At 36.9% G+C, this 27,143-nt stretch overlaps 2 protein-coding genes across 3 annotated transcripts; both read left to right on the top strand.

The window, feature by feature from the left end:
- Window positions 1–141: 141 nt before the first annotated feature.
- Window positions 142–2,363, top strand: LOC116125662 (cytochrome P450 81Q32-like). 2 transcript variants are annotated; one of them, XM_031411387.1, is made up of 3 exons: window positions 142–1,091; window positions 1,272–1,895; window positions 2,308–2,363. In XM_031411387.1, exons 1-2 carry the CDS (start codon window positions 207–209, stop codon window positions 1,890–1,892), a joined length of 1,506 nt encoding a protein of 501 aa, XP_031267247.1. In that variant the 5' UTR covers window positions 142–206; the 3' UTR covers window positions 1,893–1,895; window positions 2,308–2,363. The 2 variants fall into 2 exon arrangements, with proteins under 2 accessions (XP_031267247.1, XP_031267246.1); XM_031411386.1 differs by lacking the exon at window positions 2,308–2,363 and having other exon boundaries at window positions 1,272–2,013.
- Window positions 2,364–15,058: 12,695 nt separating this feature from the next.
- Window positions 15,059–18,376, top strand: LOC116125657 (metal transporter Nramp2-like). Its single transcript, XM_031411379.1, has 4 exons — window positions 15,059–15,769; window positions 16,047–16,183; window positions 16,316–16,968; window positions 17,686–18,376. Exons 1-4 carry the CDS (start codon window positions 15,207–15,209, stop codon window positions 17,908–17,910), a joined length of 1,578 nt encoding a protein of 525 aa, XP_031267239.1. The 5' UTR covers window positions 15,059–15,206; the 3' UTR covers window positions 17,911–18,376.
- The last annotated feature ends 8,767 nt before the right edge of the window (window positions 18,377–27,143 follow it).

The following is a 27,143-nucleotide window of genomic DNA, read 5'->3' as shown; positions in this document are numbered from 1 at the left end:
AAGATTCGATGGTAATCCAATAATTCACCCTCTGAAATCTTTTGATTTATTCATTAAAGTATTCTTATAATTTAATCAACTTTAATTATTCAGAATGTTTGTTTGGTTGTTTGGTTTGATCTAATAGTCAGCAGTAAAAAAAACTGCTCTTGCATCGAGAAGCAGAGCACAGCCAGGGTCTCCTCTCCAAGAATTAGAAAGGACCTATGGGCTCCTGGTACTTGTGCTTTCCAGTATTCCTAGCTTTATATGTAATCACGAAGCACTTCCTGAACAAATTCCAAAACCTCCCACCAAGTCCCTTTCTTTCCCTCCCCATTATAGGTCATCTCTACCTCTTGAAGAAACCTATCCACCAGACTCTCTACAGAATCTCCAAACAGCACGGTCCCATAGCCTTCCTCCAATTCGGGTGTCGCAAAGTTGTCGTAGTCTCATCACCTTCTGCAGCAGAAGAATGTTTGACCAAGAACGACATCATCTTTGCCAAACGCCCTCGCATGACCATTGGAAAGATTCTAGGCTATAATTACACCATCTTATCTTGGGCTCCTTATGGTGATCACTGGCGAAATCTCAGAAAAATCGCTGCCCTTCAAATATTGTCAATTTCTCGTCTCCAAATGTTCTCTGGTATACCAGTTGATGAGGCCAAGATACTGATTCGCAAGCTATTACATAATCAAGACCAGTCTGTTGAACTGCGGACGATGTTTTTTGAGTTAACACTAAACGTCATGATGAGAATGATTGCTGGAAAGCGATATTACGGTGATAACATTGCAGATCTTGAGGAGTCAAAGAGGTTTAAGGAGATTCATAGAGAGACATTTAAATTAGCTGGAACGCCATGTATAGGAGATTACTTACCGTTGTTCAAGTCTAAGAAACTGGAGAACATGTTGATCAAGTTTCAGAGAAAGAGAGACGAGTTCATGCAGGGTTTGATTGAAGAGCATAGAAGAAGAAGAAGAGGAAGTGGTCATGATTCCGAGACTGATAGAAAGAATACGTTGATTGAAGTTTTGTTGGGGCTACAAGAATCAGAACCTGTATACTACAACGACGAGATCATCAAAGGCCTAATGCTTGTAAGATTTTTGTCTCTCTCTCCCTTGTTATGGAATAATTTTTACCTCTGAATTAAGCATTATCTATTATATATAATTCACTTCAGATACTACAAACTATCTTTATTACTGCACATATCTTTGTGAAATTTCATGTATTTTTGCATCTCTTGAACATAACGATTCCATTTCCTGGTGTAGATAATGTTATTGGCTGGCACAGACACCACAGTAAATGCTATAGAATGGGCACTTACACTTTTGCTAAACCATCAAGAAGTCCTTGAGAAAGTCCAAAAAGAAATTGACAAACATGTAGGTCAGGAACGTCTGATAGAGGAATCAGATCTGGCTCAGCTTCCTTGTCTCAGTAACATCATCAACGAGACAATGCGTATGTACCCGCCATCCCCACTTTTATTACCTCATGAATCGTCTGAGAAGTGCGTAGTTGGAGGATTTCACATTCCACAAGGGACAATCTTGTTTGCAAATTTGTGGGCTATACAAAATGATCCAAAGCTTTGGGCCGATCCAACAAAGTTTAAGCCAGAGAGGTTTGAGGGAGTAGAGAGGGGTAGAGATGGGTTCAGATTGATGCCATTTGGGTCAGGGAGAAGAGGGTGTCCTGGAGAAGGTTTAGGGTTGACAATGTTTGGGTTGGTTTTGGGGTCAATGATTCAATGCTTTCAGTGGATGAGGACTGGGGAGGAGATGGTGGACATGACGGAAGGGGCTGGATTAACATTGTCAAAGGCTCAACCCTTGCATGCTAAGTGCCGCCCACGTCCAATCATGTTCAACTTGCTATCTCAAATTTGAATGGTATGGTTATAAATTTGTCTGAAAAGCTATTGTGATGTGCAAATACAATGAGTGAAGATGTGAAAATAAAAAGGTTTGACGAATTCTGACACTCATAAGTTGTTCATAACCATTTAATATATCTATGTTTTTGTGTTCTACTTCACAAATTCACACATGTTACTTGTATCTATTTGTGAAATTTGATTGGTACGAAAAAACTTCAATTATAAATTTAATTATCATATGAAAATCAAAGTTATAAAAAAAAGAACAAAAATATTTCAATCATCTGCACATTTCTGCAAGATTTGAGTATGATACCACTATATATATGTTGGTTGGTTCTGTTCATATTATTGTTACTGTTAAAAAGGCTAGCTCATCAATCTTTAAATTCAATGAACAATCTACTCTCTGTTTGGGGAACCAGATAGCAAGAGGAGATCAAGCAAAGTGTCCCATCCATGAGTAAGTTTGCCAATGCAAGATGCCAGAGTTTAGCAAGGACGGCGAAACCAATAAACCTAGTTGCGACGAGGAGAAACAATAATTTAACGACACGATTCTTGGCCATCATTTTATAACTTATAAATCTTTGGCATGAACGCTGGTAAGCTTATTTTCACACCCAAAATGATATAAAAGAAGAAAACTTGTCAATATTATTTCATAATCTAAGGAGCAGGGGCTCTGTTTTGGAATTTTGTGCCTTTTTGAGTGAGTGTGGAAGTGCATCTGTTGCTTGTAGTGACATATGGCATGCCTGATAGCCCGTAAGTAAAAGAATGGTTCTCACTCTAGTTGTGGTCAACGTAAGCATCCCATCCCATCCCATCTGTTTCCTATATCCTTAGAAATAGTAGTTGTAATTGGAAAATAAGCATTTAAATGTAAAGTTTGTTTGATTGATTGGAGATGAGATAAGAATGGTACCAAATTAAACATAGATAATGATACCATTCCATTGATTGAATTTTGTTTGCTTTTATCTCAAAAGATGTTCCATTCTTTTATTTATGCTTCTTGATTTTGTTTGCTCACATCCGTAATGAAAGGAATGGTGTATTTCTTTCATATACGAACTTCCTATTGAATGGTGTACCCAGTCCCACCATTCTTTTTTTATTATTTCCCATCCAGGTTTGGTAAAATGACACTTTTCCATCCACTGTTATATTCCGTTAGTAAAATCCGTTATTATTTGATTATAAAGACAAAAATACCTTTTATTTTTTAATTATTTTATGTCATGCAACAGAGTCAATTACCAATATACTCTCTCTTTAAGTTTGAAAATTGTATATAAATTTTACTTAAATTCCAGTAAAATATTATTTTTAATAAAAAGTTAGAGAGATAAATTGTAAATTTGCATTCTCATAAACAATGACAATACCCTGTAATTGAGCAGTAATAAAAGTTTGCTGGTGGATATCAAATAAGAGTAATGCTATAGCCACCGAAGGTTGTGCACCGAATGACGTGACAAAATCCTGACCGTTAATTCTTTATCAGTTAATATTAATCAACGGTCATGATTTTTTCACGTCATTCGATGCACAGATTTAGTGCGCAACCTTCGGTAACTCTATCATTTTCGATCAAAATAAACATTGAGAAAATTCTACAGAAAGAGAAGAAGCAAAAACATGACAAAACTAGATCAATTTTTTTTTTTTTTCTTTTGATTGGTTCCTGTCTCTCCTTTCACTTCTTTACTACCCACACCATGCACACTCTCTGGACCAACAACAACATTTTGCAAGATCAAATTTTTATTTTTCTAGTATTCGCATAGACCATAGTACCCACTACCCAAAAACCTCACATGGCTTCTCTAACATCTCTCTTTCATTCTCCAACCTTAATTTCCTACTCATCATCTTCTTCTTCTCCTTCCTCCACCAAATGTATTATGTCCAAATCATCTTCTTCTTCTCCTTCCTTCACCAAATGTATTCTGCCCACATCTTCTTCTTCTTCTGTTTCCTCCATCAAACCCATTAAAATTTCCAATCTCTATTGATATTATTCAACTGAAATTCATATACAAATTTTTTTAAGGAACCCAAACAACACAACATAACATCCAACAAACCCATTGAAGTTTTTTTTATCTCTACTGAAATTTAACAATTAAAATTCATATATAAACTCTTTTCACAAACCCACACAAGACAAAATTCAACATCTAACAAACGCAAAACACCCGTTTCAAGAAAAGAATCTTCAAATTCTCCAACCACTAAAAATCCACAAAAAATAAACCCCAAAATCACAAACCCATAGATCATAAGATCCAAAAGAATAATTGTGAGCAGGAAAAGAAAGAGGGTTGAGGTGTCGAGGTGTCACGTCGAGTTGGGTGTTTATGATGCTACCTTCGGCCGCAATTTGGTTGGCTGCGAGCTGAGTTGGTAGCATCGTAGCCAACCCAACTTATGGCTAAAGGTTGCGACGCTGCCAACCCTACTAGCAATTGCAGGTTATGCTGGCGTTGTAGCCTCCAACGTAGAAGAAAGAGATATTTCAATTTTTAAATTTTGATTTATGAGGTTTCACATAAATTGATTATTCTACCCTTCTTCATAACGGATTCTTTTAACATAACATAATGGAAGGTGGGAAAGTGTCGTTTCACCAAACCTTGGGTGAAAAACTGTCGTTCTCCCTTCTTTCAAAGAAAACCCATCTTTTTATTATTTTAAAGTAATGGAGTGGACGAAAAGGTTTGCATATATGTATTAGAATTTTGTGGGATTGACGTGATTCTTTGAGACTTGGGAAATCGAAACGAGGGAGTTCAAATGTTAAATATTGAATTTTTAGGTAAATCACGTTTTAGATTCTGATTATTGATTTGATGTTTACTAAACTAAGGACGGGATTGATGATTAATAGAAGAAACAAAATCTCAGCGTATTATAGTGATAGTGTGGGTCAGGTCGCAACAGCGGGACTTACACAAGATTTAGAAAAAAGTAAATGTGTTGTTTACAAGAAAGAGAGAGTTTTTATGTAAAATGTCGATCCCTTTAATGAAGGGGTCTTCCTCTTCTATACCCAGGTGAATGTGCGTAATCATCACTAAACCCTTGGGTTGGTGTGATTGTCAGGACCTAATCTGATTACGTCCCATTACCCATTTTTCAAGCCGATTTCACGCGATTTGGAGCAGATTAGCGGACACATGGGAACACCAGGGCGTTTGGCAGGCCGACGTGTGCTTACCGTTCTGACGGAGCAAACCACGTTTCGTCCAGCACTCCACGTCAGCCTTTGATTTCTTAGTCATAACATTATTTTACGTCATTTCCAGGTCCAATGTCCATGAATGTAACAATCACATGATTATAATGAGTATCACTTCATTGAAAAATCGTAGAATAGGACCCACAAGGACATGCTCTTGTAATTAAAAAAAAAAAAATCCTATCTACCATTATATTTAGCGTATTTTAAATTTTCAACTCTAGTTACTTCATTGGATGGTCAGTATCATATAGGAAGCTGATGTGCTAGTGCTAATCTCTTCTTCTTTTAAAATTTAAAGATTCGATGGTAATCCAATAATTCACCCTCTGAAATCTTTTGATTACATTAAAGTATTCTTATATTAATCAACTTAATTATTCAGAAGTTTGTTTGGTTGTTTGGTTTGATCTAATAGTCAGCAGTAAAAAAACTGCTCTTGCATCGAGAAGCAGAGCACAGCCAGGGTCTCCTCTCCAAGAATTAGAAAGGACCTATGGGCTCCTGGTACTTGTGCTTTCCAGTATTCCTAGCTTTATATGTAATCACGAAGCACTTCCTGAACAAATTCCAAAACCTCCCACCAAGTCCCTTTCTTTCCCTCCCCATTATAGGTCCACTCTACCTCTTGAAGAAACCTATCCACCACTCTCTACAGAATCTCCAAACAGCACGTCCCATAGCCTTCCTCAATTCGGGTGTCGCAAAGTGTCGTAGTCTCATCACCTTCTGCAGCAGAAGAATGTTTGACCAGAACGACATCATCTTTGCCAAACGCCCCGCATGACCATTGGAAAGATTCTAGGCTATAATTACACCATCTTATCTTGGGCTCCTTATGGTGATCACTGGCGAAATCTCCGAAATCGCAGCCCTTCAAATATTGTCAATTTCTCGTCTCCAAATTGTTCTCTGGTATACCAGTTGATGAGGCCAAGATACTGATTCGCAAGCATTAGAGAATCAAGACAGTCTGTCGAACTGCGGACGATGTTTTTGAGTTAACCTAACGTCATGATGAGAATGATTGCTGGAAAGCGATATTACGGTGATAACATGCGACTTGAGGAGTCAAAGAGGTTTAAGGAGATTCATAAAGAGACATTTAAATTAGCGGGAACGCCAGTGTAGGAGATTACTTACCGTTGTTCAAGTCCAAGAAACTGGGAGACATGTTGATCAAGGTCAGAGAAAGAGACGAGTTCATGCAGGGTTTGATTGAAGATAGAAGAAGAAGAAGAGAAGTGGTCATGATTCCGAGACTGATAGAAAGAATACGTTGATTGAAGTTTTGTTGGGCTCCAAAATCAGAACCTGTATACTACAACGACGAGATCCAAAGGCCTAATGCTTGTAAGATTTTTGTCTCTCTCTCCCTTGTTATGGAATAATTTTTACCTCTGAATTAAGCATTATCTATTATATAATTCACTTCGATACTACAAACTATCTTATTACTGCACATCTCTTGTGAAATTTCATGTATTTTTGCATCTCTTGAACATAACGATTCCATTTCCTGTGTAGAAATGTTATTGGCTGGCACAGACACCACGTAAATGCTATAGAATGCACTCTCACTTTTGCTAAACCATCAAGAAGTCCTTGAGAAAGTCCAAAAGAAATTGACAACATGTAGGTCAGGAACGTCTGATAGAGGAATCAGTCTGGCTCAGCTTCCTTGTCTCAGTAACATCATCAACGAGACATGCGTATGTACCCGCCATCCCCACTTTTATTACCTCATGAATCGTCTGAGAAGTGCGTAGTTGGGATTTCACATTCCACAGGGACAATCTTTTGCAAATTTGTGGGCTATAAAAAATGATCCAAGCTTTGGGCCGATCCACAATGTTTAAGCCAGAGAGGTTTGAGGGAGTAGAGGGGTAGAGATGGGTTCGATTGATGCCATTTGGGTCAGGAGAAGAGGGTGTCCTGAGAAGGTTTAGGGTTGACAATGTTTGGTTGGTTTTGGGGTCAATGATTCAATGCTTTCAGTGGATGAGGACTGGGAGGAGATGGTGGACATGACGGAAGGGGCTGGATTAACATTGTCAAAGGCTCAACCCTTGCATGCTAAGTGCCGCCCACGTCCAATCATGTTCAACTTGCTATCTCAAATTTGAATGGTATGGTTATAAATTTGTCTGAAAAGCTATTGTGATTGCAAATACAATGAGTGAAGATGTGAATAAAAAGGTTTGACGAATTCTGATACTCATAAGTTGTTCAAACCATTTAATATATCTATTTTTTGTGTTCTACTTCACAATTCACACATGTTCTTGTATCTATTTGTGAAATTTGATTGGTAATTATAAATTTAATTATCATATGAAAATCAAAGTTATAAAAAAAAAACAAAAATATTTCAATCATCTCCACATTTCTGCAAATTTGAGTATGATACCACTATTAATGTTGGTTGGTTCTGTTCATATTATTGTTACTGTTAAAAAGGCTAGCTCATCAATCTTTAAATTCAATGAACAATCTACTCTCTGTTTGGGAACCAGATAGCAAGAGGAGATCATTTCCACAGGTCGGTTTACGGGTGAACTCCAGCTATTATAAGTGTTCGGATGGACTCTTCTGGAGCGTGGGCCACCTTGTTGAGTTCCCTGTGGAAACGGTCAATGTAAGATTGCAGGGATTCGTCTCTTTCTTGCCTTATGTTGCTGAGGTAGCTCAAAGGCATCGAAAACTTCTGATTGGCTTGGAAATGCCACAGGAACGTCGTGCTCATCTGAGGCCACGAACTGATCGATCCCGCCGGGAGTGACCTTAACCATCGCTTGGCGTGAGAAGTCAGCGTCACGGCCAAACAACGGCATTTTGTAAGGTCCGAAACCTGGTGGAGCTCCATCAGGTCGTTGAACTCATATAAGTGATCCTACGAATCATAGTTCCCATCAAACGGCCGCATATCTGGCATTCTGAACCCTGGTGGGAGTGGAGCAACTAGCACTTCGGGAGAAAAAGGGGATGCAGAGGCGACCTGTGCCTGTTCATTTTGCTGCTCCCTTAACCTATCCAGAGCTCGCTGTAGCTCCTCAATTTGTGGTAGCGGAGCCAATTGGGGATTGCTTTCACCCGTGCGAGTCCGACCTTCTTGATTACGGTTCAGGAAGGTCCAGAGGTCGGATTCCTCCTCGCCTCGGCCAACATTTCCGGCCGCACTCGACACACGCTGACTAGAGGCGTGTGAAGGTGCTGGATTGTGCGGGGCATTTTCACGACCCTCGCGGTGGTACGAACCGCCCCGCGAGGTGTGGGGGCCACCCGCATGATAACGATCGGGGTCGTTCTGCTGGTGGTGATAGGAATCATCGCGCCCAGCATTTTTGCTTGGGTTTGCCTGCGACGTGGCATGGGACAGCTCGGGATTCACTTTTTCGCCGAGTCTCAGCTTTGCCGATACCCTGCTTGGGGCACCTTTTGTGTTCGCTGGTCCTTGGGAGCCCGTAGGCTTACTTTTTGCCACTTGCTTACCCTTGCGCCTACGCTCTGCAGTGCTCGCGGCATGGGCTATTGCCCTTTGCCGCGCTTTTGCGCGACCTGCAGGCGTCTTTGGTGGTTGTACCGCCTCGGCTGTCATAGAAGACATGCCTTGGTCCAAACGGTTTAGCCTCTAGTTGACCGTCTGGAGAGTATTGTCGAACCTCTCCAGGTAGCTTTTGATGGCAGGGTCGAGTTGTGGAGCTGCCGGGATATCCCCCGCAGCATTTTGCGAAACTGGAGGTACGTTGGAAGGGGCATCCCTCTGGGCAAGGGGGACTCCTTCAGCACGCTGGTTGACTTGCTCAGGTCCAGATTGGCGGGCCATTTGTAACTGTGGGACCAGGGGGTCGAAGATTCTCCTGATGAAGGGTAGACACTAAATCCGCCCTTCCTCTAGCGCCAAACTGTTGATGCGTGATTTAGGCACCAACCAATTGACACGTGCGCAACGTTGATTGGACAAGGAACGCACGTGAATATGGATTATCAATACGAAATAAATGCTATGAGAGCTTTTAAAGTGGTTCGGATGCTAAGGTAGCAAGTCCTACGTCCACTGATTTGTATTGATATTGATAGTGTGGGTCAGGTCGCAACAGCGGACTGACTTACACAAGATTTAGAAAAAGTAAATGTGTTGTTTACAAGAAAGAGAGAGTTTTTATGTAAAATTGTCGAATCCCTTTAAGAATGGTCTTCCTCTTCTTATACCCAGGTGAATGTGCGTAATCATCACTAAACCCTTGGGTTGGTGTGATTGTCAGGACCTAATCTGATTTTACGTCCCATTACCCATTTTCAAGCCGATTTCACGCGATTTGGAGCAGATTAGCGGACACTGGGAACACCAGGGCGTTTGGCAGGCCTGACGTGTGCTTACCGTTCTGACGGGAGCAAACCACGTTTCGTCACGCACTCCACGTCAGCCTTTGATTTTCTTGTCATAACATTATTTTACGTCATTTCCATGTCCAATGTCCATGAATGTAACATCACATGATTATAATGAGTACACTTCATGAAAAATCGTAGAATAGGACCCAGCAAGGACATGCTCTTGTAATTATAAAAAAAAAAATCCTATCTACCCATTATATTTAGCGTATTTTAAATTTCAACTCTAGTTACTTCATTGGATGGTCAGTATCATATAGGAAGCTGATGGTGCAGTGCTAATCTCATTCTTCTTTTTAATTTAAAAGATTCGATGGTAATCCAATAATTCACCCTCTGAAATCTTGATTGTATTCATTAAAGTATTCTTAATTTAATCAACTTTAATTATTCAGAATGTTTGTTTGGTTGTTTGGTTTGATCTAATAGTCAGCAGTAAAAAAAACTGCTCTGCATCGAGAAGCAGAGCACGCCAGGGTCTCCTCTCCAAGAATTAGAAAGGACCTATGGCTCCTGGTTACTTGTGCTTTCCAGTATTCCTAGCTTTTATGTAATCACGAAGCACTTCCTGAACACAATTCCAAACCCTCCCACCAATCCCTTTTCTTCCCTCCCCATTATAGGTCATTCTACCTCTTGAAGAAACCTATCCACCAGACTCTCTACAGAATCTCCAAACAGCACGGTCCATAGCCTTCCTCCATTCGGTGTCGCAAAGTTGTCGTAGTCTCATCACCTTCTGCAGCAGAAAATGTTTGACCAAGACGACACATCTCTTGCCAAACCCCTCGCATGACCATTGGAAAGATTCTAGGCATAATTACACCATCTTATCTTGGCTCCTTATGGTGATCACTGGCGAAATCTCCGAAAAATCGCAGCCCTTCAATATTGTCAATTTCTCGTCTCCAAATGTTCTCTGTATACCTGTGATGGCCAAGATACTGATTCGCAAGCTATTAGAGAATCAAGACCAGTCTGTCGAACTGCGGACGATGTTTTTTGAGTTAACACTAAACGTCATGATGAGAATGATTGCTGGAAAGCGATATTACGGTGATAACATTGCAGATCTTGAGGAGTCAAAGAGGTTTAGGAGTTCATAAGACATTTAAATTAGCTGGAACGCCATGTATAATTACTTACCGTTGTTCAAGTCCAAAACTGAGAACATGTTGATCAAGTGTCAGAGAAAAGAGAACGAGTTCATGCAGGTTTGATTGAAGAGCATAGAAGAAGAAAAGAGGAAGTGGTCATGATTCCGAGACTGATAGAAAGAATACGTTGATTGAAGTTTTGTTGGGCTACAGAATCAGAACCTGATACTACAACGACGAGATCATCAAAGGCCTAATGCTTGTAAGATTTTTGTCTCTCTCTCCTTGTTATGAATAATTTTTACCTCTGAATTAACATTATCTATTATATATAATTCACTTCAGATACTACAAACTATCTTTATTCTGCACACTATCTTTGTGAAATTTCATGTATTTTTGCATCTCTTGAACATAACGATTCCATTCCTGTGTAGATAATGTTATTGGCTGGCACAGACACACAGTAAAGTCTATAGAATGGGCACTCTCACTTTTGCTAAACCATCAAGAAGTCCTTGAGAAAGTCCAAAAGAAATTGACAAACATGTAGGTCAGGAACGTCGATAGAGGAATCAGATCTGGCTCACTTCCTTGTCTCAGTAACATCATCAACGAGACATGCGTATGTACCCGCCATCCCCACTTTATTCCTCATGAATCGTCTGAGAAGTGCGTAGTTGAGGATTTCACATTCCACAAGGACAATCTTGTTTGCAATTTGTGGGCTATACAAAATGATCCAAAGCTTTGGGCCGATCCACAATGTTTAAGCCGAGAGGTTTGAGGGAGTAGAGAGGGGTAGAGATGGGTTCAGATTGTGCCATTTGGGTCAGGGAGAAGAGGGTGTCCTGGAGAAGGTTTAGGGTTGACAATGTTTGGGTTGGTTTTGGGGTCAATGATTCAATGCTTTCAGTGGATGAGGACTGGGGAGGAGATGGTGGACATGACGGAAGGGGCTGGATTAACATTGTCAAAGCTCAACCCTTGCATGCTAAGTGCCGCCCACGTCCAATCATGTTCAACTTGCTATCTCAAATTTGAATGGTATGGTTATAATTTGTCTGAAAAGCTATTGTGATTGCAAATACAATGAGTGAAGATGTGAAAATAAAAAGGTTTGACGAATCTGATACTCATAAGTTGTTCATAACCTTTAATATACTATTTTTTTGTGTTCTACTCACAAATTCACACATGTTACTGTATCTATTTGTGAATTTGATTGGTAATTAAAATTTAATTATCATATGAAAATCAAAGTTATAAAAAAAGAACAAAATATTTCATCATCTGCACATTTCTGCAAGATTTGGTATGATACCACTATATAATGTTGGTTGGTTCTGTTCATATTATTGTTACTGTTAAAAAGGCTAGCTCATCAATCTTTAAATTCAATGAACAATCTACTCTCTGTTTGGGAACCAGATAGCAAGAGGAGATCAAGCAAAGTGTCCCATCCTGAGTAAGTTTGCCAATGCAATGGTCGAGATTTAGATGCCAGAGTTAGAAAGGACGGCGAACGAGGAGAAACAATTTTAACGACAAGATTCTTGGGATACCGGCCATAATTGTTATTATATAATCTTTGGCATGAACGCTGGTAAGCTTATTTTCACACCCAAAATGATATAAAGAAGAAAACTTGTCAATATATTTCATAATCTAAGAGCAGGGGCTCTGTTTTGGAATTTTGTGCCTTTTTGAGTGAGTGTGGAAGTGCATCTGTTGCTTGTAGTGACATAGGGCATGCCTGATAGCCCGTAAGTAAAAGAATGGTTCTCACTCTAGTTGTGGTCAACGTAAGCATCCCATCCCACTGTTTCCTATCTCTTAGAAATAGTAGTTGTAATTGGAAAATAAGCATTTAAATGAAAGTTTGTTTGATTGATTGGAGATGAGATAAGAATGGTACCAAATTAACATAGATAATGATACCATTCCATTGTTGAATTTTGTTTGCTTTTATCTCAAAGATGTTCATTCTTTTATTATGCTTCTGATTTTGTTTGCTCACATCCTAATGAAGGATGGTGTATTTCTTCATATACGAACTTCCTATTGAATGGTGTACCCAGTCCCCCATTCTTTTTTATTATTTCCATCCAGGTTTGGTAAATGACACTTTCCATCACTGTTTATCGTTAGTAAAATCCGTTATTATTGATTATAAGACAAATACCTTTTATTTTTTTAATTATTTATGTCATGCAACAGAGTCATTACCAATATACTCTCTCTTTAAGTTGAAAATTGTATATAAATTTTACTTATTCCAGTAAAATATTATTTTTAATAAAAGTTGAGAGATAAATTGTAAATTTGCTTCTCATAAACAATGACAATACCCTGTATTGAGCAGTAATAAAAGTTTGCTGGTGATATCAAATAAGAGTAATGCTATAGCCACCGAAGGTTGTGCACCGAATGAGTGACAAAATCCTGACGTTAATTCTTTATCAGTTAATATTATCAACGGTCATGATTTTTTCACGTCATTCGATCACAGATTTAGTCGCAACCTTCGGTAACTCTATCATTTTCGATCAAAATAACATGAGAAAATTCTACAGAAGAGAAGAAGCAAAACATGACAAAACTAGATCAATTTTTTTTTTTTTCTTTTGATTGGTTCCTGTCTCTCCTTTCACTTCTTTACTACCCACCACATGCACCTCTCTGACCAACAACAACATTTTGCAAGATCAAATTTTATTTTTCTAGTATTCGCATAGACCATAGTACCCCTACCCAAAAACCTCACATGGCTCTCTAACATCTCTCTTTCATTCTCCAACCTTAATTTCCTACTCATCATCTTCTTCTTCTCCTTCCTCCACCAAATGTATTATGTCCAAATCCTTCTTCTCCCTTCCTTCACCAAATGTATTCTGCCCACATCTTCTTTCTTCTCTGTTCCTCCATCAAACCCATTAAAATTTCCAATCTCTATTGATATTATTCAACTAAAATTCATATACAATTTTTTTAAGGAACCCCACAACACAACATAACATCCAACAAACCATTGAAGTTTTTTTTATCTCTACTGAAATAACAATTAAAATTCATATATAAACTCTTTTCACAAACCCACACAAGACAAAATTCAACATCTAACAAACGCAAAAACCCGTTTCAGAAAGAATCTTCAAATTCTCCAACCACTAAAATCCACAAAAAATAAACCCCAAAATCACAAACCCATAGATCATAAGATCCAAAAAGATAATTGTGAGCAGGAAAAGAAGAGGGTTAGGTGTCGAGGTGTCACGTCGAGTTGGGTGTTTTGAGCACCTTCGGCCGCAATTTGGTTCTGCGAGCTGAGTTGGTAGCATCGTAGCCAACCCACTTAGGGCTAAAGGTTGCGACGCTGCCAACCTACTAGCAATTGCAGGTTATGCTGGCGTTGTAGCCTCCAACGTAGAAGAAAGAGATATTTCAATTTTTAAATTTTGATTTATGTGTTCACATAAATTGATTATTCTATCCCTTTCTCATAACGGATTCTTTTAACATAACATAATGGAAGGTGGGAAAGTGTCGTTTCACCAAACCTTGGGTGAAAAACTGTCGTTCTCCCTTCTTTCAAAGAAAACCCATCTTTTATTATTTTAAGTAATGGAGTGGACGAAAAGGTTGCATATATGTATTAGAATTTGTGAGTGACGTGATTCTTGAGACTTGGGAAATCGAAACGAGGGAGTTCAATGTTATATTGAATTTTTAGGTAAATCACGTTTTAGATTCTGATTATTGATTGATGTTTACTAAACTAAGGACGGGATTGATGATTAATGAAGAACAAAATCTCAGCGTATATATTTAATGATGATATTAAAAGAAAAATTTTACATTTATACTCCATCTTACGATCTCTTTTATAATACTAACGCTGTCAACAGATTGACATTATCACATTAGCTTATTTAAGACACCTAAGGTATTATGAGAAATTAACAATAATTTCTTCGTAAAGAATGATCATTCTTTATAATAATGACTTTTTTATAAATAAACTATCATTCTTATAAAACAATGATTATTTTTTTATAAAGAACGATTTTCATTTCATGAGGAATAATTATTTTTTCATAAGAAACGGTCATTTATTTTGTGAGGAACAATTTATTATTTTGTAAAAATATTTTTCTTAAAAAGAACGGTCATTTATTTGATTTATCAAAATTATTTTATACCTTTGATGTAGTGAAACTAATGTGACAATATTAACTAAGTGTGTCACATCACGGTCATAAAATTTTTTGTAAAAATAGGTTGTGAGTTTGGTATTACTCATTCGACTGACTTGGCTTCGTAGACTTTTAACAATACAAAATACGAAGCGCCCCAACAGAATCTGACGCGTCAATCTCCAATTGGACAGAAACCTCCATGCAACAATATTTGCAATCCTGATGGAAAGGGTTGATCCAAAAATAAAAAATTATAAATCCAGGAGCTAAACTTTCGAGTTTCGACTCTCATCCAAGCTCACCCGTCTAGAAAGGGGTCTGTCCACCACCCTGCCAGCGACTACAAAACCAATTCGAATATTCCGTCAACCACGACAGAATATTTCATGAACTCCGCCGAACCCCAGGACGACACCGAGTTGTCGCCTAAACCAAGTGACGAGGAGGCCAATCGCCTCTTACCATCCTCAGCCTCCACGGACGACGAGGAAGCGGCATTCGATTCACGAGAAAAAATCCTGATCGATGATGTGGACTCCTTAGACGTTGGCCAAGTGCCCCCTTTCTCGTGGAAAAAACTTTGGCTGTTCACGGGGCCTGGTTTTTTAATGAGCATAGCGTTTCTGGATCCAGGGAATTTAGAAGGAGATCTCCAATCGGGGGCAATAGCAGGGTACTCGCTTCTTTGGCTGTTAATGTGGGCTACGATCATGGGTTTGTTGATTCAATTACTGTCGGCTCGACTTGGGGTGGCAACAGGCCGGCACTTGGCGGAGCTGTGTAGAGATGAGTACCCAAATTGGGCCCGATACGTGTTGTGGTTCATGGCTGAAGTGGCGTTAATTGGAGCGGATATTCAGGAGGTTATTGGGAGTGCTATTGCAATTCAGATTTTGAGTAATGGGGTGTTGCCGCTTTGGGCGGGTGTTTTAATTACGGCCTCCGATTGGTAAGTGTTTTTCTTTTTTTCGGAGAATTGGAGCTGTTTGCTGCTGAATTCTTGATTTATATATTTGTTTTTGTATCGAATTATTGCGATTTGTTTGGACAGAGACTTACAATGAATTATTTTATGCTGCTTTGTTTGGATTTTGTTCTGCCAAGGTTATCATGTTTGGACTAAAAAATTAAAATCCGTTCATTAATGTCATCTGTTGCTCCCTGCTGTGCGGAAAACGATTGTGCTTTATGTTTAACTAGGACTTTTTGTTCGCTCTTGTCAACAGTTTCGTTTTTTTATTTCTAGAGCACTATGGAGTTAGAAAATTAGAAGCTGTTTTTGCGGTTCTAATTGCGACCATGGCTCTATCATTTGCCTGGATGTTTGGGGACACACAACCTAATGGAAAGGAACTTTTATTGGGTGAGAAATTTTATTTGACATAAAAGGACAGTTTTGTTCTTTTTTTTTGGTGGCATAATTAATAGATTGTCAATATCATCACTTACTGTTGCCAAACTTATAAACCATAATATTTTGTAATACTCTGCACAGGTATTTTGGTTCCTAGACTGAGCTCAAAAACCATTAGGCAAGCTGTGGGTGTTGTGGGATGTGTCATTATGCCTCATAATGTATTTTTGCATTCTGCTTTAGTACAATCAAGGAATGTTGATCCCAACAAGAAAGGCCGTGTTCAAGAAGCACTAAACTATTACTCAATTGAGTCATCCATTGCTCTTTTAGTTTCCTTTATGATCAACTTATTTGTAACCACTGTTTTTGCCAAAGCATTTTATGGTACTACACAAGCTGATAGTATAGGATTAGTTAATGCGGGGCAATATCTTCAGGAGAAGTATGGAGGAGGACATCTACCAATTCTTTACATCTGGGGTATTGGGTTATTGGCGGCTGGACAAAGTAGTACAATAACTGGAACTTATGCTGGTCAGTTTATCATGGGAGGGTTTCTCAACCTTCGTTTAAAGAAATGGCTTAGGGCACTAATTACAAGGAGCTGTGCAATTGTGCCGACTATAATTGTAGCTCTCATATTTAACACTTCTGAGTCTTCATTGGATATTCTAAATGAATGGTTAAATGTGCTTCAGTCAATACAAATTCCTTTTGCACTTATCCCGCTTCTTACCTTGGTGGCGAAGGAGCAGATCATGGGAGTCTTCAAGATTGGGCCTTTTTTGGAGGTAAATTGTTAGCTTCTTTGTTCTGCCATTTTAATCTACCCTTTTTTATTTCAACTTTATTTGAGAAGCCATTTATAGTTATAGGGTCTAATTAGTAATTATGAGGTCCAGTCGCAACAGAACATTTTTCCTTTGTTAATTCGATACTGTAAAAATTTAAGTTGAATGTTTGAGAAAAATTTGTGTAATTGAAGAGAAAATCGGAAAAAACTTCACCACGGTTGATTCCCATGTCATCATATTCAACCTTAGAATTACTGTTTTTTTTTTGTTAAATTGCTTAGCCACTTGCTTGATCCATTTTGTAGCTTTCTCTCATTCTGTTACAGTTCCTTTTTTTAGCTCAAGAATGTTGTATTGGTTCTTATTATGGGAACTAAACTTTATGAAGGTTTCATGCAAAGTTTACTGGATTCTTTGAATAGCTTTATGAAAGCAGTGTTTTCTATGCATTTAGATATTTACAGACTCGTGTGCTCACGCTTTGCCCTCAGTAATTAGTCTCTAGGGCTGTGTTGTGCACTGGTATAGAAATGAAGCCATACTGACACATATTTGATGGTTTTGCTTCATACTGACACATAACTGATTGAGTGGATAATGTCTCTCCAGATTATTCTCTGTCATCATTTCTTGCCGGGTTCTGTAAACAGGATGCTTAACGAGTTATTCGATGCCTTTTAAGTCTTTTGAACCAACTTTATCATTATTTTGCAGAGAATTGCGTGGACTGTGGCTGCTCTTGTGATAGTCATTAATGGTTATTTGTTGCTAGATTTCTTCTTTTCTGAAGTCAAGGGACTGTTGTTTGGATTTCTGGTCTGTGCTGCCACTGCTGCTTATGTAGCATTCATTATTTATCTAGTCACTCGTAGCAGTGATCTTTCTTCAACTTGGCTTAGTTTAGAAATGTCAAAGAGATTCACATATCCCGGAAATTGAGTCTACCAGAGGAATGATGAAATTGCAGAAACATGCTGCTGTTGATTGAAGCCCGCCATATATGGCATGAAGATTGTGTGCCAACTGTTTCAAAAGCTAAGTAATTCATTTAGCTTGATTATCGCTAACCTACAGTATACCTAAAATGAGTATACAGATTCAAAGAATCCAAAGCAGTCAGGTGTAACTGTACCATTTTGCACAGTGCCGCACCGGAGCTACACGAAGTCATGTTCGTCCATTACTTGTGTGAGGATATTCTTTTGTCCTTTTTGGCGGATGAACAAAGCTTCCTTACAACCTTCAAAATAAATTACTTCCATAGTTGATAAATTTAGTGTGCTAAAGTCAATTTTGAATTTTTGTGTTGAGTTATTCTTTGATGTAATAGCTTTGTACGTAACACAGATAAACTGGCGTTTCCAGTTACCAGGTACTATTCAATACAAGAAAAGAATTTTGACAAGCTGCCATTGCAACTACGCACTTGTTATTTTCTTTTCCTTCCTTTCCCATCTCATGGAGCCTATCTGTGTTCTCTGCAATTTTGGTGCAGATGGTGAAAGAAATCAATTCTTTTGGGAGAAGAGAAATCCGTAGTTTTTATGTTTAAAAGTTTGAATAAAATGATTATAGACAAGTAGCACGTGAGGATGTGTTGCAATATAGTATTTTTATTCAAATGCTTGGTCACTGATTCAAGTATAGATATGCTAGTTCAAGTTTTAACAATTTGAATCAGTAGCGAGTACTTTCTGATCAGGGTTTGTTTATCAGGAGCGGAATAAACAAATCATCCAATTTTTTTTTTTTTTTTTTTTTTTTTTGAATTTTCAACTCAACCCCGGTTCTTAATATAAATGTTAATTTACCAACTTAACTTTCAATAAGATAAGCAACCATAAAATCTTTTGAATTGATATTTGTAATATCCAAGGTTGAAGATTGTTTTTGATGCTGTTTAGAAAAAAAAAATGATATTTTAACACATGATAATATTATAAGTAGATACTTCCCATAAAAATATAATTGAATAATTTTAAATTAGGGATAAATTAAACAAATTAGAATAGATGATATGTCAAAATCTGGAGTCAAAGTTTTTAAATGGAAGTCAAGACTTGTTTGTGCGATGCCGTTTTGGGTTAGAGATCAAGTGCCTTATCATGGCACTTGATCTTGATTTCACTGTAACAACTTTACTCTCTTCAACTCTCTCTATCTTCAACTCGAGAACATGACCATGGAAGAAGATTATAGGCCATCATTTGTCAAACGGTTATCATGCCTTGTTGTATAGATGGTATTTGATCAAAGAAGGTTAATTGTGTATAAATCCAGCTTGATGGATGCAGGAGTGGCAAAGAGCAGAGTGTGGGATTTCATAGAAGAGATTTGGGGGATTTCAAATCTCGGGTGTGTTCTTTCTAGTTTTTAGCTCTCATTTCAATTCCTCTGTGTAACCTTGCTATTATGGTTAATAAAATACTCTACAGTGTACCTTGAAGAGTGGATGTAGGTTATATAAGTCAAACCACTATAAATCTCTGTGTGTTAATCTTTCATTTTGTTCATTCTTTATTGATTTCTGCAATTGATTGTTTGCTTAATAATCTATATAAGTTGTTAATTCATTTGCTCATCCATTATCCCAATTGAAGTCAGATTCAATTAAACCCTAGATTTTCTACAAATTGGTATCAGAGTTTGGTTCAAGGCTTCATTAGGGTTATTTTTCGATTACTCTTGACTGTGAGCTATTCAGTAAAAATTACCTTTGCTCTCTGTCTCAATTTCTGTGCTACTGTTTTTTACAAATTTTGTACAAAACATGTCGACTAAGTTTTAACTTGAAAAGTTTACAGGGGACAATGATTTTGGACTATGAGAGATGAAGATGGAAGTTGTGCTGATCAAAAAGGGACTAGCTTTAGCATTGAAAGGGGAATTTGGGTTACCTGACACCATGACAGAAGCTGAGAAGCAGGATGTACTTAACAAGGCTAAAAACTCCTTGATCCTAGGACTAGGTGACAAAGTCCTTTGAGAAGTGAATAATGAGAAAATTGTTTCTGAGATCTGGAAAATGTTAGACACTTTTTATCAATCTAAGGTTGTTCCCAATAGGTTATTTTTTAAACAAAGATTATTTGGGTTCAAAATGGATGAATTAAAAATCNTAAGTAGATACTTCCCATAAAAATATAATTGAATAATTTTAAATTAGGGATAAATTAAACAAATTAGAATAGATGATATGTCAAAATCTGGAGTCAAAGTTTTTAAATGGAAGTCAAGACTTGTTTGTGCGATGCCGTTTTGGGTTAGAGATCAAGTGCCTTATCATGGCACTTGATCTTGATTTCACTGTAACAACTTTACTCTCTTCAACTCTCTCTATCTTCAACTCGAGAACATGACCATGGAAGAAGATTATAGGCCATCATTTGTCAAACGGTTATCATGCCTTGTTGTATAGATGGTATTTGATCAAAGAAGGTTAATTGTGTATAAATCCAGCTTGATGGATGCAGGAGTGGCAAAGAGCAGAGTGTGGGATTTCATAGAAGAGATTTGGGGGATTTCAAATCTCGGGTGTGTTCTTTCTAGTTTTTAGCTCTCATTTCAATTCCTCTGTGTAACCTTGCTATTATGGTTAATAAAATACTCTACAGTGTACCTTGAAGAGTGGATGTAGGTTATATAAGTCAAACCACTATAAATCTCTGTGTGTTAATCTTTCATTTTGTTCATTCTTTATTGATTTCTGCAATTGATTGTTTGCTTAATAATCTATATAAGTTGTTAATTCATTTGCTCATCCATTATCCCAATTGAAGTCAGATTCAATTAAACCCTAGATTTTCTACAAATTGGTATCAGAGTTTGGTTCAAGGCTTCATTAGGGTTATTTTTCGATTACTCTTGACTGTGAGCTATTCAGTAAAAATTACCTTTGCTCTCTGTCTCAATTTCTGTGCTACTGTTTTTTACAAATTTTGTACAAAACATGTCGACTAAGTTTTAACTTGAAAAGTTTACAGGGGACAATGATTTTGGACTATGAGAGATGAAGATGGAAGTTGTGCTGATCAAAAAGGGACTAGCTTTAGCATTGAAAGGGGAATTTGGGTTACCTGACACCATGACAGAAGCTGAGAAGCAGGATGTACTTAACAAGGCTAAAAACTCCTTGATCCTAGGACTAGGTGACAAAGTCCTTTGAGAAGTGAAAAAAGAGAAAATTGTTGCTGAGATCTGGAAAATGTTAGACACTTTTTATCAATCTAAGGTTGTTCCCAATAGGTTATTTTTTAAACAAAGATTATTTGGGTTCAAAATGGATGAAATAAAAATCTTAAAAAATAATAAGGATGAATTTCTGAAAATTGTACAAGACTTGGAAAGCATATCAATAGAAATTGATGATGAAGACCAGCTGTAATTCTTTTAAATTCCTTGCCAAAACCTTATTCTAATTTTGTAGAAACTTTGAAGTATGGTAGGCAAACACTGAAATTAGAAGAGATTGTAAAAGTCATTACAACTAAGGATAGTGAGAATAGGATAAAAGATAAACTGGGCAGTGATGGGAAATGTCTCATGGTAAGGGGTAGATCAGAGAAGAGGAAGTGGAAAAAGGGAGGACAAAATAGGAATAAATCCAAATCCAAAACAGGGAAGTGGAAATGCTTCTTCTGTCACAAAGAAGGTCACCTTAGGAGAGATTGTCTTGAGAGGAAGAGCAAAAAGAAGTATGAAAAAGAAGGTGAGGCAGGCAGGCTGGGGTTGTATTTGAAGGGTATAAGAGTTCAAAGGTGTTAGTCATTTCTGAGGGTAGAAATAGTGAAGAATGGATATTAGATACAGGATGTGCCTATCATATGACACCTAATAGGGAGTGGTTTAGTACCTTTCAAACTTTAGATGGTGGGATAGTTATGATGGAAAACAATGCAGTATGTCATATCAAGGGCATAGGGTACTGTCAAGTTAAGTCTTCACAATGGCCTAACCAAAACCCTCACTGATGTGAGGTATATTCCTGATCTCAAAAGGAATTTAATCTCACTAGGTACTCTAAACTCAATAGGACTGAGTTACAAGGCAGCAAATGGATGCCTTAATGTGATGAAATGGTCCCTAATAGTGATGAAAGCTGAAAGATGGAATAGTCTCTATGTGTTAAAATGTAAGACATATTGTGGAATAGCTGCTGTAGGGTCTCCAGAGGCACAAGACAAACCCTTATTATGGCATCAAAGGTTGGCACATGTCAGTGAAAAAGGATTATAGGAGTTAAGCAAGCGAATCTATTAGGAGGGGGATAAGATTGGAAGTTTGACTTTTTGTGAGCATTGTGTCTTTGGGAAAATGTGTAGAGTCAAATTTGGATTTGGTAAACATTACTCAAGCTCACCACTTGAGTATGTTCACTCAGATGTTTGGGGACCATCTAGACACCATTCATTAGGGGCGTTGTAGATACTTTATTAGTTTTGTGGATGACTATTCTAGGCATGTATGGATTTACTTCCTCAAAACTAAAGATGAAGCATTCCCTAGGTTTAAAGAATGGAAAACAATGGTTGAAACTCAATCAGGAAAGAAACTGAAGAAGCTTAGGACTGATAATGGTCTTGATTTTGTAAATGAAGAGTTTAATAGTTTCTGTAAGAACCATGGGATCATTAGACACAAAACTGTTAGGAATACCCTACAATAGAATGGCCTCCATGAGAGAATGAACATAACAATTCTAGAAAAAGTTACAAGCATTTTGTCAAACTCTAAACTACCTATAAAATTTTGGGCAGAATTTGCACATACTGTGGTGTATCTAATAAACAGAACACCCTCATCTGCCATAGATTTTAAGGTTCCTTTAGAAAAGTAGTCTGGACACCCTGTAAATCTGGGAAACTTAAGAGTCTATGGATGCCTGTCCTATGTTCATATAAGGGAAGATAAACTGAAACCTAGAGCCATTAAATGTTTGTTTCTTGGATACCTAGAGGGAGTAAAAGGGTATAAGTTCTGGATCCTAGAAACCAAGAAATGCATCATTAGTAGAGATGTTGTCTTTAGGGAAGATGTCCTTCCTAGACTAGAAAATGAACCTAAATAACTAGTTGATAATGTCTCAAGATTGGATCATTTAGAGCTGGAAATTCAGGATTCAACCTCTAACCATAATCTAAATCAAGGTGGAGCTCAAGACAATGAAGAATATCCTGAAAATTTTGAGGAAAATCAATCTGGTGAACAAGAAGAACAAGAGGAAAAAGAATCAGACTTGACAAATTACCAATTGTCAAGAGATAGAACCAGAAGAGTCATTAAACCTCCCAATAGGCTAGGATATGCAGACCTGGTTAGGCTTGCAATCGAACCGACACGAACGAACAGCCTCGTTTGAAACTCATCGATAAGCAAGAAGGAGTGTTCGATTTCGTGTTCAAACTTGACAAACACAGGATGGTTGTTCATGTTTGTTCGATTAACAAAACAACCAATTCATATCGTTCGACTAAACCGTTCGACTAACTCGTAAATACGGATTTGGATTTTGGGCTGGGTAAGGAAAATGTGGAATTGGGGTTTGGATTTGATTTTTGTTTTAAAATTTGGGTTGGCCTGGTAAGGGAAAATGTGAAATGGGTTTAATATATATAGTGTGTAAGTGTGTGCACGCGCGTGTAATTGTGTATGTAAAAAATTATCATACATAATTAATCATAGATTAAATATGTTTAATATGGTATGAAATTACCAAAATTATAGGTTATCATATATTTTTATCAAAATAAAATATCATAAATATTTAATGTTTATATATATATTTTGTATCAACACCCATAAATTCATATAGAATAGGGTCTATGTAATAGATGATCAAAATATGTGTGATAATTTGCTATATATATAATGTGTAATGTGTATATACAAAATTATATCATACTATATTAATCATAGGCTAAATAGTGTTAAAATGTTATGAAATTACAAAATATAGGTTATCATATATTTATTATCTTACATAATTATCATAAATATTTTAAATGTTACATATATATTTTGTATCAACACCCATAAATCAAGTGGAATTATGGTTATTATAATAAATGATCATACATATGTGTGATTAATTTGTTAATAATATTAACTATAATTTGATAATTTAATAAATATTAAACCTATGATTAATAATGTATGTGATAATTTTGAATATACACATACACATATTATATATATTATCATTGCTGTCTACATATATATTTTGTATAAATACCTATAAATTCATAGTGGTATGAGGGTTATTTTAATATATGATCATTATAAAGTGTAATTAATTTAAGTTTAATTAAGTTATTATGTTATTAAATTGTAATGCATATATCACTTGATTATATAATATATTTATTAATAATTTGTCAATTATTTAATTAGCTTTATATTATTAAATTTGTCATGTTATATATAACTTAATACAATATGTTATGTTCATCAATTTACCATACTATATTTAACTAAGCTATTATATTTTTAATTGTTATGTTATACATCACTTGATTATACAAATGTTATAAATCAATTTACCATACTATATTTATATTTATTAATTGAAATATATTTTATAATATTTAATATTGATTTCATTTGGAAAAATATGAAGCTATATGTTATGGATTTATTTTATTATATATCATTGATTATACAATCTATTATGTTATTAATTTGTCATGCTATGTATTATAAAATTTATTACTTTTTAATTAAAATGCTATATACTAATATTTAATTGTTGATGAGATTGGAGAAAAAAAAAAATCCAAACATATTAGATTATATAAGAAAAACAAAAGCATCATAATATTTTATTATTGATTACCATTAAAAAAAATTCATCCAAACTAAACCAAACATAATATAAAAAAGAAAAAAAATGAATATATATATATAATAATGCATACCATTTTTTTTTCGAACATAAACGAATGAATAATCGAACAAATTATTTGCGAACGGATGGATCAGCCGAACGTATAATGTTCGCGAACATAATCGAACGAACAACCCATGTTCGAACTCGATCGAACATATTATCAAACGAACATCGAGTTGTTCGTGAACTATTCGGTTCGTTTGCAGCCCTAGACCTGGTAGCTTATGCTCTTCATGTCGAAGAAGAACTGAATGACGAGCCTAAAACCTTTCAAGAAGCGGTCTTAGGACCTGAAGAATCAGAATGGAAGAAGGCAATCAAAGAAGAATTCAATTCCTTGATGAAGAACAATACCTAGATCCTAGTTGACAAACCAGAAAATTGTAGGGTGGTCAAATGCAAATTCAAAAGAAAACCAGGCCTAACTTCCAAAGAACCACCTAGATACAAGGCTAGGTTGGTTGTAAAAGGATTCACACAAGTGAAGGGCATAGATTATAATGAATATTCTCTCCAGTGGTCAAACATGCATCAATTAAGATTTTGATCTCTCTTGTTGTGCAATTCAACCTAGAACTTAAGCAGTTGGATGTAAAAACAACATTCTTATATGGTGATTTTGAGGAGAACATTTTGATGGAGTAGCCAGAAGGATACTCTGGACCAGTAGCTAAAGTGTGTCTCTGAAGAAAATCACTATATGACCTAAAACAATCACCACAACAGTGGTGCAAGAAATTTTATTCCTTTATGATTGAAATAGGCTTCAATAGATGTAACTTTGATAGTTGTTTTTACTTTAAAAAAACCCTTGATTTGACTTACATTTTTTTGTTGCTTTATATGGATGACATGCTGGTGGCCTGCCATGACAAAACTAAGCTCTCTCGACTGAAGAAGACTCTCAATACCAAGTTTGAAATGAAGGAGTTGGGTTAGGCTTAGAAAATTCTTGGTATCACCATTGTAAGAGATAGAGTGCAGAAAAGCTTAAAATTGGTCCAAGAGGATTATGTAGAGAAGATTCTGCAAAAATTTAACATGTAGAATGCAAAGGTTATCCAAACTCCTCTGGGGCAGCACATCAAATTATCTCATGACCAGTGCCCCCAAACTGAAGAAGAGAAACAAGAAATGTCTACTATACCTTATGCAAATGCCCTAGGCGGCTTGATGTACCTGATGGTTTGCTCTGGGCCAGACCTAACATATTCTATAAGTCCGGTAAGCAGATTCATGAACAATCAGGGTAAGATACACTGGTCCGCACTCGGGTGGATCCTAAGGTACTTAAAGGGAACCAAGTCAGTAGGCATTGTGTTCATAAAAACCAAAGAAGAAGACTGCTACATTAAAGGGTTTGTAGATGCAAACTATGCAAGGGACATTGATAAAAGAAAGTCTACTTCAGGCTTTGTGTTTACACTATAGGGGAATATGCTTAGTTGGAAATCAAAGCTTCAGCATATGGTCACACTCTCCTCAACAGAATCTGAGTATGTAGCCCTGATAGAAGCAGCAAAAGAGGCAATATGGCTTAAGGGGTTCATAAATGAACTGGAGATGGAACAGAAGGTAGTGGTGATCAACAGTGACAGTCAGAGTGCAATCCACTTGTCTAAAAACCAAGTCTTCCACGAGAGAACCAAGCATATCGATGTCAGACTTCACTTCATCAGGGAAATGATTGAAAAAGGAGAAGTCGGAATTGAAAAGGTAAAAGGCACACACAATTCAGTAGACATGCTCACTAAACCAGTGGTTGTTGACAAGCATAGGCTCTGTATGAGCCTACTTCAAGTTCAAAAGTAAGCAAGATGGAGCCAAGGCCACTTAGGGTATCAATTCAAAAGTCAAAGTGGAGAATTGTGATGATGTGGCTTGTAAATTGCCACACTAGAGTCAAAGTTTTTAAATGGAAGTCAAGACTAGTTTGTGCGACGCTGTTTTGGGTTAGAGATCAAGTGCCTTATCGTGGCACTTGATCTTGGTTTCACTGTAACAACTTTACTCTCTTCGGCTTTTTCTCACTTCGACTCGAGAACATGACCATGGAAGAAGATTCTAGGCTATCATTCATCAAACGGTTGTCATGCTTTGTTGTACAGATAGTATTCGATCAGAGAAGGTTAATTATGTATAAATCCAGCTTGATGGATGCAAGAGTGGCAAAGAGCATAGTGTGGGATTTCATAGAAGAGATTTGGGGGATTTCAAATCTCGGGTGTGTTCTTTCTAGTTTTTAGCTCCCATTTTAGTTAGGCTGTATAAGCTGAATCACTATAAA

This window comes from Pistacia vera, unplaced genomic scaffold (assembly GCF_008641045.1).
Source record: "Pistacia vera cultivar Batoury unplaced genomic scaffold, PisVer_v2 Contig169, whole genome shotgun sequence".
NCBI classification, from domain to species: Eukaryota; Viridiplantae; Streptophyta; class Magnoliopsida; order Sapindales; family Anacardiaceae; genus Pistacia; species Pistacia vera.
This window is presented reverse-complemented; position numbering and strand designations above follow the sequence as displayed.